Genomic DNA, 18,449 nt, shown 5'->3' on the forward strand with positions numbered 1-18,449 from the left:
AATGTGGTATGGCCAGGCATGGTGGCTGACCCCTGTAATCCCAGCACTTTGGGAGGCCGAGGTGGGTGAGTCACCTGAGGTCAGGAGTTCGAGACCAGCCTGGCCAACATGGTGAAACCCATCTCTACCAAAATCACAAAAATTAGCTGGGCATGGTAGCAGGCGCCTGGAATCTTAGCTACTCAGGAAGCTGAGGCAGGAGAATCGCTTGAACCTGGGAGGCAGAGGTTGCAGGGAACCAAGACCACACTGCTGCACTCCAGCCTGGGTGACAAGAGCAAGACTCTGTCTCAAAAAAAAAAAAGAAAGAAAGAAAATGTGGCACATATATACCATGGAATACTATGCAGCCATAGAAAGGAATGGGATCATGTCCTTTTCAGGGACATGAATGGAGTTGGAAGCCATTATCCTCCACTAACTAATGCAGGAACAGAAAACCAAACACCCAATGTTCTCACTTAAAGTGGGAGCCGAGTGATGAAAACACATGAGTACAAGGAAGGGAAGAACACACACTGGGGCCTGCAGAGGGGGTGGGGGAGGAAGAGCATCAGGAGGAATAGCTTAATGGATGCTGGGCTTAATACCGAGGTGCTGGGATGATCTGTGCAACAAACCACCATGGCACGTGTTTACCTATGTAACAAACCTGCACATCCTGCCCATCTACCACTGAACTTAAAATAGAGTTAAAGAAACAAAAAAAAGAATATTCAGCATGTCCAACTTCAAAACCAGAAAAAAAGAAAAGATAAGGGGTGGTGGAGACCAAGGTTTTATCAGGCAGGTGAAGCCTCCAAGTAGCAGGCTTCAGAGAGAATAGATTGTAAGCTTTTCTTATCAGACTTAAAGAGTCTGTCCTGGCCGTGCGCGGTGGCTCACACCTATAATCCCAAAACTTTGGCAGGCCAAGGCAGGCGGATCACCTGAGGTCAGGAGTTCGAGACCAGCCTGACCAACATGGAGAAACCCCGTCTCTACTAAAAATACAAAATTAGCCGGACATGGTAGTGCATGCCTATAATCCCAGCTACTCGGGAGGCTGAGGCAGGAGAATCACTTGTACCCATGAGACAGAGGTTGCAGTGAGCCAAGACTGCACTCCAGCCTGGGCAATAAGAGCAAAACTCTGTCTCAAAAAAAAAAAAAAAAAAAAAAAAAGTCTGTCTTCAGTAAATCCAAAAGAAGGGAGGGTATAATGAGGCATGTCTGACCCCCCCTTCCCATCATGGCCTGAACTAGTTTTGCAGGTTAATTTTGGAATGTCCTTTGCTGAGAGAAGGGTCCATTCAGAACGGCTGGGAGGCTTAGGATTTTATTTTTGGTTTTAATGTCTAGTATTGATTATGGAATGAAAAGAACGAACAGCATATGCTTTGTGCCTCGGGGGAGGAGAGATAAAGCTAACTAGGCCCTAAAAAATGAATAAAATGTGCATCATAAAATCAGTAATAGAAAAGAATTAAAAATGAAAAGTAACAGCCCCCAGCTGCAGCCCTCCCGATATCCAGTCCCCCTTCCCAGGCCCTGTGCTTGTGTCCATTTCTGAATTTAGTTCTTTTGAGAATTACTTTTCATTTCCTAGTAATAACCTTATATCACCATTTTTGTATTTAGCAGTTTTAAAGTATCTATTCCTGATATGAAAAACAAGGATTTAGCATCCACTGTGTTCTCTCTGTGTCGTCTTAGATTCTGTATGTGTCTGTTTGGCACTGAGGCATCACAGGGTCAAATGCATTAGCTACACAGTCTTCCCTCCACATATATGCCGCGGGGACTGGGAAGTATTGGTTCCAGTCCTTGCATATCCAAGTCCTGTCATCGGCCCTGCCATTTGTATATGCAGGCTTCACATCTCTCAAATACTGCTGTATTTTCATCTGAGTTTGGTTGAAAAAAATCCATGTATAAGTGGACCCACACAATTCAAGCCTGTGTTGTTCAAGGGTCTACTGTACTCTCTTTTTATGTATTCTTCTAAAACAAATTTTTTAATTGACAAATAATAATTGTACATACCAATGAGACACATAGTGAAGTTTCCATTCACATAATACGTAGTTGTGAAATCAGGTTGATTAGTATCGTGAGCAGTACAAAGTCAGACATAACCAGGTCCATGGACATTTGTGTCTTTCTACAGTATCAGTCTTTTACTGATGCTATTCCAATCATAAAAGCCACAGCTTTATGGAGTTCCCAAGGAGGTAATTCTTCTTAGTATTTCCCATTTACGCGGTAGTCAGAGCTGTAGGGACACAGGCTCAAGCCATTCCAGAAGTCAGTCGATATTGCAAACCCTACCTAATGGTATACTAAATCAATATAAATGTTATAGATTAAACATTCCACATCAAACGAAGTAACATCTAGCATCCAGAGAAAGGGGGTAGGAAAATGGGTTCATGAAACAGTCCAAGGAGAGCAACGTGGACAAAAAGAATCTCCTGTCCTGGTCTGGGCAGTCCTTTAATGAACCATAAGGAAGAGTCTTTGATGTGGGTAGAGCCTTCGAGAATGCCGGGTGTTTATCACAATTAACAGCAAGACCAGTGTCTGTCAAGATGGCTGTTTTGAGCTGGTGAAGTCCTCTGGTGAGGACTGATAGTGGGAAAGTGTGCCTGGTTATGTCCTTATCTGGCTGGATGCAGTCTCTACTGATTAGGCAAACATCTGGTCCCTGTTGGTACGATGCCTTTTAAAATGTAAGATGGAGTCATTTACTAAGATGGAATTACTTATGCTCCATATATTAGCATATCCACCAACTCAAACATTTAATCATTTCCTTGTGTTGGGAACATTCTATATCCACCTTCTAGCTACTTGAATCTGTATAATATGTTATTGTTAACTATAGTCTTGATGCTCTGGCATTTGTGGCCTCACCGACTGGAGAGGGACTGCTGCTCCCAAAGCTAGCCAGTTCTTAGCGACCACAAAAGGCTCACCTGGGAATATGCCTTTTGTAAGCAAAATAACCATCCAGAGCCCACACTCCCAATCATCCCCTTTATCTAACTCACGTACCAAGCCAACATCCCCACTGGTCTAAATCAACCCGAAGCCAGATACCAGACTAGTAAGGACAGTCCCTGTGACCCCAAACCACGAGAATTACTCAAATTAGCCAGTCTTGAACTGTTTCCCCTGCCTTGCCTTGTGTTTCTCAGGGAAAACCCCAATAAAGACCCTGGCCTACAATTTCCCCTTGCTCCTTCCTGCCTCTTGACCAACTTGGTGCTCCCCCATGTGGCTCTGCATATATGGTGCATCCCCTGCTCTCAGGAAATGTAAGGAATAAAAATCTTTCAGTGGCATTTGCCCCTCCATGACATCATCCAAATTCCTCCATCAACAAACATCCCACAGGTACAAATGAGACACGCTGCTGCCCACCAAGACTCTCCTCGTGCTCCCAAATTTTTCAGCAGCTACACTGAGATATAATTCACAAAGCATACAATTCACCCATTTAAAGTGTGCAATTCAAAGCATTTTAGGATATTCATAAGGCTGTGTGGCCATCACCATATGCTAATTTTTGAAACTCTTTTTTCGAAACCCTACGTCCACTAGCAATCATTTTCCATGGCATCTCACCACCTCCCCAGGCTGAGTCAGCCATCAGTTTACTTTCTGTCTCTAAATATGTGCCTATTCTGGATATTTCATATAAATGAAATCATATACAATGTGCTTTCTTGTGATGAGCTTCTTTCATTTAGCATAATATTTTCAAGGTTCAACCATGTAGTATCATGTATCAGAATTACATTCTTTCTTATGGATGGGTAATATTCCATTGTATAGCTGAACCACATTTTACCTGTCTATTCATCTGTTGATGGACATTTGGGATATTTCATCTTTTGGCTGCTATAAATGATGCTTCTATGAACATTCATGTACAAGTTTTTGTGTGAACATGAGTTTCAGTTCTCTTGAGTATATACCTGGGAGTAGAATTGCTGGGTCAGGTGGTAACTTCATGTTTAACTCTGAGGAACTGCCAGACTGTTTTCTAAAACAGATGCACCATTTCACAATCCCAACAGCAATATTCAAATTCCAGTTTCCCCAGGTCTTCACCAACACTTATTATCCATCTTATGATTAGAGCCACCATAGTGGGTATGCAGTGGTAGCTCACTGTGGTTTGGATTTGCATTTCCCAAATGATGGTAAGTGTCCTTTTTATGTACCTATTGGGCATTTCTCCATCTTATTTGGAGAAATGTCTATTCTAATCCCATTTTTAAAATTGGGTTACTTGTCTTTTTATTGTTGAGTTATAAGAGTTCTTTATAAATTCTATATACAAGTTTTTTGTTAGATATATGATTTCCAAATATTTTCTCCCATTCTTTGGGTTTTCTGTTTGATTTTTTAATGGTATTCTTTGAAGCAGAAAAGTTTTTATGTTTAAATGCAATTTATCTATTTTTTCCTTTGGCCACTTGCATTTTAATATTATATCTGAAAAACCATTGCTAACCTAAGGTCACAAAGATTTACTCTCCTTTGTTTTCTTCTAAGATTTTTATTTTTTGTTATTATGTTTAGGTCTATAATCCACTTTGAGTTAATGTTTATGTAAGGAAAGGGTCCAGCTTTGTCACTTGACATGTAGATATCCAATTGTCCCTGCTCCATTTGTTGAAAAGACTGTTCTTTCCTGGTTAAACGATGTTGGAACCCTCATCAAAAGTAGACCATCAATGTAAGAGCTTATTTCTGGACTATTATTTCTATTCCATTGATCTATATGTCTATCTGTATGCCAAATAACAGTCTCAATGACTATAGCTTTGTAGTATGTTTTGAAATCAGGAAGTATGAGTTCTTCAGCTTTGTTCTTTTCATGATTGTTTTTGCTACTCTGGGTCTCTTACATTTTCTTTTTTGTTGTTGTTTTTGTTTGTTTCCCTCATTCTTGCTGTCATCTTACATTTTCATATAAATTTTAGGATTAGCTTATAAATGTCTGCCAAAATAATAAATGCAGCTTGAATTTCAGTAAGGACTGCACTGAATATGCAGGTACATTTAGAGAGTATTGCCATCTTAACAATGTAAGTCTGATCAGTGAACATGGATTGTCTTGCCATTTATTTAGCTTTCTTTAAGCTCTTTTAACTATGTTTTGTTGTTTTGAGTGTACAAGTCTTGCTTTTCTTTTATTAAATGTATCTCCAAGACTTTTTTCTTTTAGAATCTGTTGTAAATGAAATTGTTTCCTTAATTTCAGCTTCTCTTTACACACTGATCTTCTTTAAACTTGCTGAACTTTCTTGTTAGTTCTAATAATTCTTTTTAGTGAATTTCTTAGGATTTTCCAGATACAAAACCATGTTATCTGCAAATTCAGATATTTGTGTTTCTTCCTGTTTTATCCGCACATGTTCTTTTTTTTTTTTTTTTTTTTTTTGAGATGGAGTCTCACTCTGTCACCAGGCTGGAGTGCAGTGGTGCAATCTCGGCTCACTGCAACTTCCACCTCCCAGGTTCAAGTGATTCTCCTGCCTCAGCCTCCCGAGTAGCTGGGACTACCGGCACATGCCACCATGCCCAGCTAATTTTTGTATTTTTTTAGTACAGATGGTGTTTCACCATGTTGGCAGGATGGTCTTGATCTCTTGACTTCGTGACCTGCCCACCTTGGCCTCCTAAAGTGTTATCCTCATATGTTCTTATTTCTTTTTACCTAATTACCCTGGCTAGAATTTTCAGTACACTGTTAGGTAGAAGTAGCAAGTTCAGACATCCTTGTCTTGTTTCTGATCTAAGGGGAAAAAAATTCAGTCTTTACCATTAAGTATGATATTAGCAGTGGATTTTTTGTAGATGTCCTTTATTGGATTGAGCAAGTTGCCTTCTATTCCTAGTTTGTTGAGTTCTGCTTTGTTGTGAAAAGTTGTTGGGTTTTGTCAAATGCTTTTTCTGCATTTTTTGTAGTAATAAGATAGTTTTTTCTTTATTCTATTAATATTGCATATTATGTTATTGATTTTTAGAAGTTAAACCAACCTTGCATTCCTAAGATCTCAATCAGTACTAGCATATAATTCTTTTTATGTATTACTAGATTCAATTTGCTAACATTTTGTTGAGAATATTTACATGTATATTCACAAGGTATATTAACCTGTTGTTTTCTTTCTTTGCAATGTCCTTGTCTGTTTTTGGTATCAGAATAATGCTAATAATCTATACATCAGAATTATTTGGGAAGTATTCCCTGTGCTTTTATTTTTTATTTTTTGAAAGATTTTGTAGGCTGGGTGCAGCGGTTCACACCTGTAATCCTGGCACTTTGGGGAGGCCAAGGCGGGCAGACCACCTGAGGTCAGGAGTTCAAGACCAGCCTGGTCAACATGGTGAAACCCTGTCTCTACTAAAAACACAAAAATTAGCCAGGTGTGGTGGCACATGCCTGTAATCCCAGCTACTTAGGAGGCTGAGGCAGGAGAATTGCTTGAACCAGGTGGGCAGAGGTTGCAGTGAGCCAAGATCACACCACTGCACTCCAGCCTGGGCAACAGAGCAAGACTGTCTCAAAAAAAAAAAGAAAGAAAGAAAGAAAGAAAGAAAATAAAAAAGAAAGATTTTGTAAAGTATTGGTATTAATTCTCATGAATGTTTGGTAGAATTCAGTGATGAAGCCATCTGGACCTGAGTTTTTTTGAGTAGCAAGTTTTTAAATTATTAGTTCAATTTATCTTTACTAGTTATATATTTACTCAAAGTTTTTATTTCTCTTTGAGTTAGTTACAGTAATTTATTTCTTCCTAGGACTTTTTCCATTTCATCAAAGTTATATAACTTGTTGATAAACACCTCCTAAATTTTGGTATCTATTTTACAGTATTTAGATCATCTATTGGATATGTTATAACTAAATGCTGTTAGAAAAACAATTTCTTATTCCATAAATTTTAGATAATTCTTTTGACTTTCTAGGTAAGCTAAAGCTTGTGTCAGCTATGTCTTTATTTTTGCATAGTCAAGAATGAATGCATATTCATTGTACTCTGTTACATCATTAATTTCATGCATGCCTAGTTTATGAGTTAATTTTTAAAGCTGAAAGCCAATAAACAGCATGTATATCCTAAAATCTCTAGGAGGTCTCTAAAAGAAGAATGTTCTTAGCATAGAGGTTCAAAACATGTCAAATTTCAGTTTGCTTTATAAATGATGATAATTTTGGTAGCTTTTAGTTTTCTTTGGAGTTGCAAGTTGCCTTTTATTTATCTTGGGAGAAGAACTAAATGCCTCACTTATCATTCTGACTACCTTTTTATTCGTTCTATGTATTGAAAGACTGCACTTTATTCTTGAAGGCACTCTTCCTGGAGCTCACTGACATCTTCTTCTAATATAGATAAATTGTATTTCAGCCTTCTAGGAAGCTAGCATCCTGGGACCTATTTTCTTTATATTCTAAATTAGTTCTACTGTCTTTATATCCCATGTCTTTTATTTTCAATTTTTTATTTTGCTGGCATAAATTATCAGGAAAGACATGAGAAGTAAAAATTCGGAATCCTTGGGTGTCTTAAAATGCTTTAATTTTGCTCATATAGTTGTTTGATGGTTTTTCAAGATCCAAAATAGTTTTTATCAGAACTTTGGATACATGATTCTGTTATCTTCTAGAGGCCAGTTTTGTTCATGAGATATCATATGCCAGTGAAATTATATTCTTTCTTTGTTTCTTTGTTGGTGACCTGTTTTTATTCCCTGAAAACTTTAGAATAATCTCTCTACCTTGTGTTCTGAAATTTCATAAGCTGTGCCCAGTTGTGGGTCCTTTTTATTTATCTGTTGAGCAGTCAGCCTGTCATTTCAAGTGGAAGAGTCACTAAAACCTTTGAGCTCTAAACATTTTTCTGTTATATTTAGTAAATGCCACCACCATTTACCAAGTTTCTCATGCCAGAAACCTGGGTGTCAGTCATCCTAGACACCTCTTCCACCACCTACACCACATTTAATTCTATTGATTCCACCTCCTAAATATGCTTCAAATCCATCTAATTGTCTCTATTTTCATGATTACCATCCTAGTCTGAATCACTATAGTTTTTCATCTGGCCTATTACACTAGCCTCCTAGCTCATCTCCACTCTTCTCCCTCTGCAAACCCTTGCCATTCTGCAGCCAGAGTCATGTTGCTGAATCTCAAATGTGATTGTATCACTCTTCTACTTACAACTTTCTAGTGACTTCCCGGCCAGGCGCAGTGGCTCACACCTGTAATCCCAGCACTTTGGGAGGCCGAGGCAGGCAGATCATAAGGTCAAGAGATCGATACCAACCTGTCCAACATGCTGAAACCCCATCTCTACTAAAACTACAAAAATTAGCCGGACATGGTGGTGTGCCCCTGTAGGCCCAGCTACTCAGGAGGCTGAGGCAGGAGACTCGCCTGAACCTGGGAGACGGAGGTTGCAGTGAGCCAAGATCGCACCACTGCACTTCAACCTGGCGACATAGCGAGACTCTGTCTCAAAAACAAACAAACAAACACACACACACACAAACAAAACAAACAAAAAAAACTTTCTAGTGACTTCCCATTGGTATAGTCCAATATTAACATGATCTGTGTGGCTTGCATGGCATGGCTTTTCTGTCCAGCTGTTAGATCCTGTCACACCATGAGCCTTCCTAACCTAAGACATTGGCACAAATTGTTCCTTTCATCTGAAATATTTTCAACCATCCAATGCCTACTCATCCTGCAAATTACCAGCCATTTCTGGCCTCCCTGGAAGACCATTTGATTCCCAACTAGAGAGTCTTACAGCACTCTATATATTTGCTTGAGAGCATTTAATACAATTTTAATGTATTCATTTTATTATAATTGTAACTTATGTTTTGCTTACCTGCTTGTCACTAACATCCTTGATGATCATGTCATCTTGTTCATTTTTTTTTTACCACTGCCTAATAGCGTAACTAGCACAGAGAAGTATTGTTGAATGAACTAACAAATGAATGAATTAATGTTAGCAGAACTGTTATCAGAGCTAAGTTATTCCTGACTTTCACACTTTATAATCTGTGTTCCTTCTGTCCCCTGGAGGCTTTGTTCCTTTTATACAGATAAATTTAGTTTCCTCATTTTTATTCAGTATTTTCCCTTTTGGAAGCTTTCATATCCCCTGTTTATGAGCAATTTCCTATTGTTCTTAGCCAACTGACCTCCAACTACTCCATCATGTAGTTTGCAGCTTCCTGTCATCTCAGGCAAACTGACCCTTCCCTGATTTCTATGCGTTGTTTGTCTCAGAATAAGTTATCTCAGCCCTGCCCTTGGCTTAATCTTAATGGATATTTTCTTACCAGAAGCAATATTGCTGTTCATCAACTAGAGATTACTTAGGCACCTGTGCCCCTCTCTCTGTCTCTTCCTTCCTCCCTGCCTTCTTGGTGCTTTGATTTATGTTCTAATTCACCTATTTAGGACATATATTCTGGTGACATCCACATTTCCCACATCTTGAATCTAATCAGCTTGCCTGATGGGCTCCTAGTCTCAAATCTGGAATCCACATGGCTGATCTAAACACTTTCCCCATGTCCCCAAGCCCCAGTTTATTAAGTAAACTTACTGTTTTATTGCTTGTGCAGAGTCTGTGTATCACACAGTGCACTGTCTTCCTCCATTTAGACTCTTAAAAAGCTTGGAATCATTTCCCCTCTTTGGATATTTGATTTAAGTTCTTTACTCCATTTATGTATTCTTTTGCTTCAACAAGGCTGTTCTTAATATTGGGTAGAGTTTTAAAACCCCTAGATTCAGATTCAAGATTTGTTCCTTTGTCCTTCCTCCACTCCCAAAAAAAGTGCACATACCCACAGACACACAACATTCTGTATACAATTTTGAGCATTTCTTCAGACCCTGAAGTTTATCCATTGGCCAATTAATAATTCCCTTGATTAGGAATCTATAATTTGTAGGCACTTTTGTGGCACTCGGTCTCCTCCAGGATTATTCTTCTTCAACAATTGTGAGGGAGGAGGAGGGGAAGGAAAGGAAAGTGGAGAAAGAAGAGAGAAGGAGAAGCAAGGATGGAGTGAGGAAGGGGGAAATTCCATCCACTCTTCTTGGCCTCTGTTTTCTTTTTTCTTTTTCTTTTTTTTTTTTTTTGTTTGTTTGTTTGTTTGTTTGAGACGGAGTTTTGCTCTTGTCGCCCAGGCTGGAGTGCAATGGCACGATCTCAGCTCTCTGCAACCTCCACCTCCGGGGTTCAAGTGATTCTCCTGCCTCAGCCTCCCGAGTAGCTGGGATTACAGGCGCCCACCACCATGCCTGGCTAATTTGTGTATTTTTAGTAGAGACGGGATTTCACCATGTTGGCCAGGCTGGTTTGGGACTTCTGACCTCAGGTGATCCACCTGCCTCAGCCTCCCAAAGTGCTGGGATTACAGGCATGAGCCACCACGCACGGCTGGCCTCTATTTTAACACAAAAGCTACCATTATCCACCCTCACTGCTTTCCTTCTTGCCATCTCTGATTAAGCCTTTAACAGAGCCTTCACTGTACTCGCCTCCCTTTTCTCATCATCTTTTTCTCTAAAGGAGTCACACTTCCTTATTTGCTTGTTTATTTCTGCTTTTGCTTCATCTACTTCCCCCTTGTTCTCAGTCACGCATGATACCTGCCTCCTTAGGTTACTGGGAAGATAAAAACAAAATCTCAGATATGAAAAGGCTTTGAAAAGCCGAGAGTACAGTAGCATTGCAAGGCATTACGATGTTGATGATGGTGCATCTGTTCTTTGGGGCAGCTCAGTTTGCCCTTCCTTCACATCTTTTTGTCACATCCTCTCAAAGAACAGTCTCCTCCTCGGCCCTCCCCTTCCTACCCTGACGCCAGCATCTTCTCTGGTCTTTCTTTCACTTGTCTGCAGCATGATCTCGCTTGGTCTCCGTCCTTCTTTGCCCAGTTACCTGACTTTAACAAAATGAGTTCTGTCTTTCCATTTTCTGATCAGAAAGAAGCTGTGTATCCCTCCTTTGCCTTCTACTGTCTCCTTTTCTCTCCAATGTTCTGAGATTTTTGTAGGCCTGCTACCAGATATGTTCAAAGAAACGGTTTTCCATTCAGTGTCTTTGCCGCCGATTATCGAAATTTTGCTTTGGGCCTCATTTTCATTGTTCCTGGCCCCATTCTGTTTTCTTGTATTTGGTTGGGTTTTTTGTTTGTTTGTTTGTTTGTTTGAGACAGGATCTCACTGTGTTGCCCAGGCTGGAGTGCAGTGGCACAATCTTGGCTCATTGCAACCTCTGCCTCCCAGGTTCAAGTGATCCTCCCGCCTCGGCCTCCTGAGTAGCTGGACTATAGGCATATGCCACTATGCCTGGCTAATTTTTTTGTATTTTTTGTAGAGATGGGGTCTCACTGTGCTGCCCAGGCTGGTCTTGAACTCCTCAGCTCAAGCAACCTGCCCACCTCAACCTCCCAAAGTGCTGGGATTCTAGGCATGAGCCACCACACCTAACCCTCTTTTCTTTAAAAGGCAAGTAAAAGATAGATAAGCTGAGGCAAGTATAGTCTTTAGAGAGAGGATTCAGGATTCATGGAGTATTGTTTTTTTGTGATGAGTGAAACTGATTTGTGGATGTGCTGGGGAGCAGAAGAGTGAATAGAGATAAAGGTTAAAGATACAAAAAGAGGGCCGGGCGCAGTGGCTCATGCCTGTAATCCCAGCACTTTGGGAGGCCGAGGCAGGTGGATCACTGGAGGTCGGGAGTCTGAGACCAGCCTGTCCAACATGGTGAAACCTCATCTCTACTAAAAATACAAAAATTAGCCGGGAGTGGTGGCGCGTGCCTGTAATCCCAGCTACTTGGGAGGCTGACATACAGGAGAATCACTTGAACCCAGGAGGAGGAGGTTGCAGTGAGCCGAGATCGTGCCACTGCACTCCAACCCGGGTGACAAGAGAAAAACTCCGTCTTAAAAAATAAAATGATAATAGTAATAAAGATACAAAAAGAGGTGGGATTTAAATGACAGATAAAGTGACAGGCAGGAAGGGAGGAGGACATCTTTTCCCTTGAGAGGGCGGTGTACAGAGATGCAGACAAAATGGCAGTAGATGGAGGAGTGTCCACCAGAGGGCGTACGTTTTTTTCAGGGAATTAGTAGAGCAAACTGCTGAGCATAAGAAGAGAGATCCGTTAGGAGACATAATGACAGAGGGAAATGGGTAACACAGCCGGCTTCTGGACACATTGAAAGAGTACCAAATCGCTTCGAAATTGAAAATCACAAGCTTGTGATGGTGCCAATTCACCAAACATGTGAATTACCCCTTTCATTAACACTTAAACTCACAGTTGGGGTCTTAGAAAGTTGAGTAGTCAGTGCGGAAGTAGAAGGAGGCAATGAAGTTGAGGATTTTGGCTCAAATTAAGGATTATTGGGTCCATATTAAAATAAGAGGAGGTAAAGGTGAAATTAGAAAAAAATGAAGGGACCAAAGGACTCAACATTTCACTGAAGTAGAAAAACAGATGGGGAAGAAATAAGAAGGTAAAAATCTGGGAAGTAGGAAGTAAAAGTCATGAGTGGACTTGGAAGAATCACGTTTCAGACACAGGACAGATCCTCATGATGGGAGAGCCCTGGGTGTGGCCACTGGGAGTCGGCAGCAGAAATGAAATGGAGTTAAGTTCTTTCTTTCTTTCTTTTTTTTTTTTTTTTTTTTTTTGAGATGGAGTTTTGCTCTTGTGGCCCAGGCTGGAGTGCAATGGCACGATCTCGGCTCACCACAACCTCCGCCTCCCGAGTTCAAGCAATTCTCCTGCCTCAGCCTCCTCAGTAGCTGGGATTACAGGCATGCGCCACCATGCCTGGCTACTTTTGTATTTTTAGTAGAAATGGGGTTTCTCCATGTTGGTCAGGCTGGCCTTGAACTCCCGACCTCAGGTGATCCGCCCGCCTCGGCCTCCCAAAGTGCTGGGATTATGGCCGGAGTTAAGTTCTTTCAAGATAAGGAAGATGAGGACGGGGACGGTGGCTCATGCCTGTAATCACAGCACTTTGGGAGGCCGAGGCAGGGGAATCACAAGGTCAGGAGTTTGAGACCAGCCTGGCCAACATGGAGAAACCCTGTCTCTACTAAAAATACACAAATTTACCAGGCATGGTGGTGGGCACCTGTAATCCCAGCTACTCAGGAGGCTGAGGCAAGAGAATTGCTTGAACCTGGGAGGCAGAGTTTGCAGTGAGCCGAGATCGCGCCATTGCACTCCAGCCTGGGTGACAGAGCGAGACTCTATCTCAAAAAAAAGAAAAGAAAAGAAAAAAAGAAAGATGAGGAAGCATGAGTCTGGCTGTTGTCTGAGTCATCCATAGTGACATTAGAGTTTACCAACATGATAATGAAACAGGAACCAAGTTCCAAAGCCCCTAATACAAATGAGACTCACTGAAAAGTTGGTAGAAGGCAGAGAACATAGAAGTCAGTAAATTATAAAACCAGATGACATGCGCTTTCAGTGAGAAAGGGACTTTTGGTCGAGCGCAGTGACTCACGCCTATAATCCCAGCACTTTGGGAGGCCGAGGTGGGTGGATCACTTGAGGTCAGGAGCTTGACACCAGCCTGGCCAACATGGTGAAACCTTGTCTCTACTAAAAATACAAAAATTAGTCAGGTGTGGTGGCGGGCACCTGTAATCCCAGCTACTCGGGAGGCTGAGGCAGGAGGATCGCTTGAATCTGGGAGGTGGAGAGTGCAGTGAGGTGAGATTGTGCCACTGCACTCCAGCCTGGGTGTTATCCCAGCTACTTGAGAGGCTAAGGCAGGAGGATCGCTTGAATCTGGGAGGTGGAGGTTGCAGTGACATGAGATCGTGCCACTGCATTCCAGCCTGGGTGAAAAAAAAGAAAAGAAAAGAAAAGAAAAGTGTTTTTGTTGTTGTTTCATTTTGTTTTGTTTTGTTTTGTTTTTATGAGGGCAGAGAAGAAACAGCCTCCAGGTAGCAAGAAAACACTAGAAAAAATGTTCCCCTTCCAACGCCAGCACCATACGGGTATGGAACTAGGGAGAGGACTGTTGAAGTTGCACTGTCCTCAGAGAGACTAGAGGTCGGTGACACACACTGTAAAGATGTTAAAAGAGGTTGACAGTGGGGCACAGTTCCAGGTGACACCACCATATGTAGAGCTGGAAGGAAAGTCAGAAATGGAGAGATGAGTCACAAGCAGTAGGGGTGGAGGCATGGAAGCACCAACATAGAACAATCTGAAGGTGAAATCCTGAGAAACTGGAGGGACTTGCTCAAGGCCCAACAAGCCATCTAAGAGCCTCACAGTTGCAAAGGGAAAGACCTCACAAGGTTACCTCCGCACCCATGAGGGTCACATGGGATGCGGCCACCTTTGGCTGAGTGTTCAGTCTGTGAGAATCCCATCCATTTTTCCCCTTCTCAATGTTTCCAAGATCCATTTCTTTCTTTTCCGCCTCATTGTCATGCCTCAAGCCCAAATCAATGCAGACTGATCCCAGCCGGGCTCTGCAGTGCTAAGCTTTGCCCAGGATGATCCCTCCAGTCTGGAGTTTTCAAACTAATCTTTATTAAATAACCTCTTTGCCCATATCCTTCTGTTGCTAATAAACAAAATAAACAGGCCCTTTTGTGAGCAGAAATGTCACAGAAGACATCTAAAAATCCCCACACTTTTTATCCTGGTATTTTCTCTGGAATGAATTGTTTATCTCCCCACTTCCAAAGCTGACATCAAATGTTTTGCCAACTAAGATTTATAATTTAATAACGGTGTTTCTTGGGTTCATCTCAGTTAAGTCTCCAATATCTATTTCTTACTACAAAAAAGCCATCATCTTGCATTGTCCTGTACATTTCAATGACAGTCTATACACTTTTTATATTTAAAAGAAATATTCAATATTAACCCTTATTTCCAAAAATTTTCTTGCACACGTATCAAACTACATGTTCAGTTTTAGTTCCTCAGAAACTAAATTTTTTTTAAGTATGGATTTTATTGTTCCTCTTTTTCCATTTCTCCCCTTTTGTCTACTTCACCTTGCTAGAAACGTTGCTTAGTGATTCCTTCATGGCATTATACATTTTTATGATTCTTTTATCTAAAGAATATTATGTAATTTCTCTCCACTTTATTGGATTGTGCCAAGAGCTAATATTCTCTGTATTAGGATCATTTCTTTGGGTTGTTTCCCTTGGGCTTGGAGAGCAGCTGAAGCCCATTGGCCTTGCTCCAATGGTATGGCTACCACGTTTGTGTGTATGGTCATTCCTTAATCCATCTGTAACACCAGCAACCCTGATATACATCCAACAGAAAATTCACACCTACACAACTAAACAGCTTTGTGTCTTGCCCCTCTTCACTCTAATTCGTGCAAAATGATGAGATAACACTCTTCTATGTGTTAGGAATGATAGGAGAGGAAGTTAATAGGGCAAAAAGTACAGGAAGCCAGAACTCCCTGAATCCTGCCCCTACTGGCCACACCTCCCAGTAAAGATCCAGAGAAGACACAACATTTATTCAGAGGACAAGGCAAGCCACAAAGGACCACACCCACATGCTTGCTACTCTTCCACCCTTCTCTCATCAGCACTCCCTAGAATCGTGGATCAATGTCTGGTCTGCAGATAAGACACGTAAAGAATAGCATCAGCAATCCTACCCCTCTTTGGGAATTAAGTGCAGAGGGAAGAGTGAAGTGATTTTGGTCTGAACAAGTGCTTCCTCTTTTTTTTTTGAGACAGAGTTTCACTCTTGTTGCCCAAGCTGGAGTGCAATGGCATGATCTCGGCTTACTGCAACCTCCGCTTCCTGGGTTCAAGTGATTCTCCTGCCTCAGCCTCCCAAGTAGCTGGGATTACAGGCGCCTCCCACCATGCCCAGCTAATTTTTTGTAGTTTTAGTAGAGATGGGGTTTCACTGTGTTGGCCAGGCTGGTCTCGATCTCCTGACCTCAGGTCATCCACCCGCCTCCGCCTCCCAAAGTGTTAGAATTACAGGCATGAGCCACCACGCCCGGCTCAAGTGCTTCCTTTTATATGAGAACCAAAAGCTAGAAGAAGTAGCTTCCTGTGAAGGAAAAGGGTCAGTATATGAGGCTTGGGTTATAGATTCGGGTATGCCTGTGTTTGAGAGGTGATCTGAGCATGTGCATTTCTTTATGAACGTCAAACATCCATCATTAGACCCAAGAAATAATAACGACGACTCCATCCCCCTTGCAGGAAGAAAACTTGGATACACCTTCAACAATCAGAACTTTCACAACGTGTCTTTGGGGCAAGGACAGGAAGTGGTGGCTGAGGCTGCGCTGGACCTCGCTGCCAAGAAAGGTCACTGGGTTATTTTGCAGGTATGTTCCTCTACCCTGTGGTTATCTCGACCCATACTTGCCTCATCCCACGCTCACTGGGCATCTCCATCCACTCTTAGCTTCTCCCCACCTGTCCTTTCACACTCTTGTCTCCTTCATTTCTTCATCTTCTCTCTTGCCAGTTCTCCTCACTCATATGTTCTCTTCCCCAGACCACATCCGGGAACAATCCTTCTCCCCTCACCTGCTCTGCCACTCTCTCTAGTTTAAATAGCTCTGCTTATAAAAGGAACAGATTCCCACTCTGATAGGCATTCAGGAAGTTAGCATTTACGTTGAAGGCCCTGGCAGCTGGATGCTTTCAACAGCTGGTTTCTTCCTGTGAATTTCATGGCACGTTCCTCTGCTGTGCCTTTCTGTTGGGCTGTGTGTCATATGCTCTTTGTCACGGGCATGACTAGGATATGGGAGCAACCTTAGCCTCTTCACTGAGAGCTCATGTTGGTGTTTGGAAATCTGGAACCCCTACTATGGATAATTTCACCAAACAGTTACAAGGAAAAAAAGTTAAAGAATTTAGCCCTCTCTATTAACCCCTATTACATTTTATTTAACCCCCTTTAAATTATTTCATTTAACCAATTTTCATTTCAGCAATTACTACTAACTCTTTTTTTTTGAGATGGAGTCTTGCTGTGTTGCCAGGCTGGAGTGCAATGGCGCAATCTCGGCTCACTGCAACCTCCGCCTCCCGGGTTCAAGCTATTCTCCTGCCTCAGCCTCCTGAGGAGCTGGGATTACAGGAGCACACCATCACGCCCAGCTAATTTTTGTCTTTTTAGTAGAGACAGGGTTTCACCATGTTGGCCAGGCTTGTCTCGAACTCCAGACCTCAAGTGATCTACCTGTGTCAGCCTCCCAAAGTGCTGGGATTACAGGCGTGAGCCACTGCACCCAGCCTAACTACTACTAACTCTTACATAGCATTTTACAGTACACAAAACCTTTTCAGATCCATCTATGAGGGCCTGCCTGCCTATTCCTCTTTTATGCCACTTGTATAGATGCTGGAGTTGTGGCAGAATGCACAGCTTGCTCCTCTTTTCTCCTAGAACATTTTGGAATCTTCTATTAGAGCTCCATTGCTATGTTGACATGATTTATTTTATGATTGTATTCTCCACTAAACTTTTTAGGTAAAGAGATGTTCCTTCTTTACCTTTTATCACCGAGCCTACTGCCTTGAACATAGCAGACACTGAAACAAAAGGCTGGTGGGTCAAGGAATCCATGAGGAAATTTTAAAAAGAATAAATGCAAAAGCCAGTCACTCCCATTCTTCCTGGCTTTCACTGCCATGAACCTCCCCCATCTCCTGATTACTGGTGACATCACATCTTGCTGCTGGGTCTTTGTCCTTAATTATTCTATTATTTATTTGGAGCCTAGCAACTGAGAGATCTGACCCTCCAGGGCCTCCTTTTCCAGAAACATCAGGAAGTTCAGGAGAAAAGATAATAACAGCTGAGTTTCCTCCTTCCTCCCTCATGGGTCAGCACAGTGCTTGAAGATATGACCTCCCCACCCTCTCAGGCACATTTGCCAAGAGACCTCTCCGGACACCAGTGCTGGGAACCCAGGCACTTGTCATGGACATCAGAGTCTGTTTCTGAGACTGTGGTGCTGCCTCTGCTGCACCCATTGCCCCCCAGCACCTACTGGCCTTGCAGGGCACCAAAATCTTGTACTGATGTGGTTGCTCGGAGCTCTCCAACACTGAACTCAGTATTCCCTCTTTATTTCCTGGTGATTGGACATTTCCAAAGGAAAATTGTGCCAAACAGTCTGGAGGCCTGCCTTTCCCCCTGAATAAAGCATTGGAGTATTGAATAGACATCATCTGTCCAAACTGTAAAGTGCTATCAGAAACGAAAGATCCTCACTGGTTTGTTAAATCTCTTGTAGGAATCACAGCTACCTGGTTCTAAGAATTTCCTGACATACTGAACCAGACTGGACTGGAATCCTACCCAGCAATGTTTCCCGACCTGTAAACCTGAGAGATTATCTGAAAAAAAAAG

The 18,449-nt window shown here is 41.9% G+C and overlaps 1 protein-coding gene across 1 annotated transcript in view; it reads left to right on the forward strand.

The window, feature by feature from the left end:
- DNAH9 (dynein axonemal heavy chain 9) overlaps nucleotides 1-18,449 on the forward strand; it is a 376,944-nt gene that overhangs the window by 314,700 nt on the left and 43,795 nt on the right. The window contains exon 62 of the mRNA XM_015118601.3: nucleotides 16,280-16,407. Within this exon, the coding sequence (XP_014974087.3) occupies nucleotides 16,280-16,407 (128 nt within the window). The remainder of the gene's footprint in view (nucleotides 1-16,279; nucleotides 16,408-18,449) is intronic.

This window comes from Macaca mulatta, chromosome 16 (genome assembly GCF_049350105.2).
Source record: "Macaca mulatta isolate MMU2019108-1 chromosome 16, T2T-MMU8v2.0, whole genome shotgun sequence".
NCBI lineage: Eukaryota > Metazoa > Chordata > Mammalia > Primates > Cercopithecidae > Macaca > Macaca mulatta.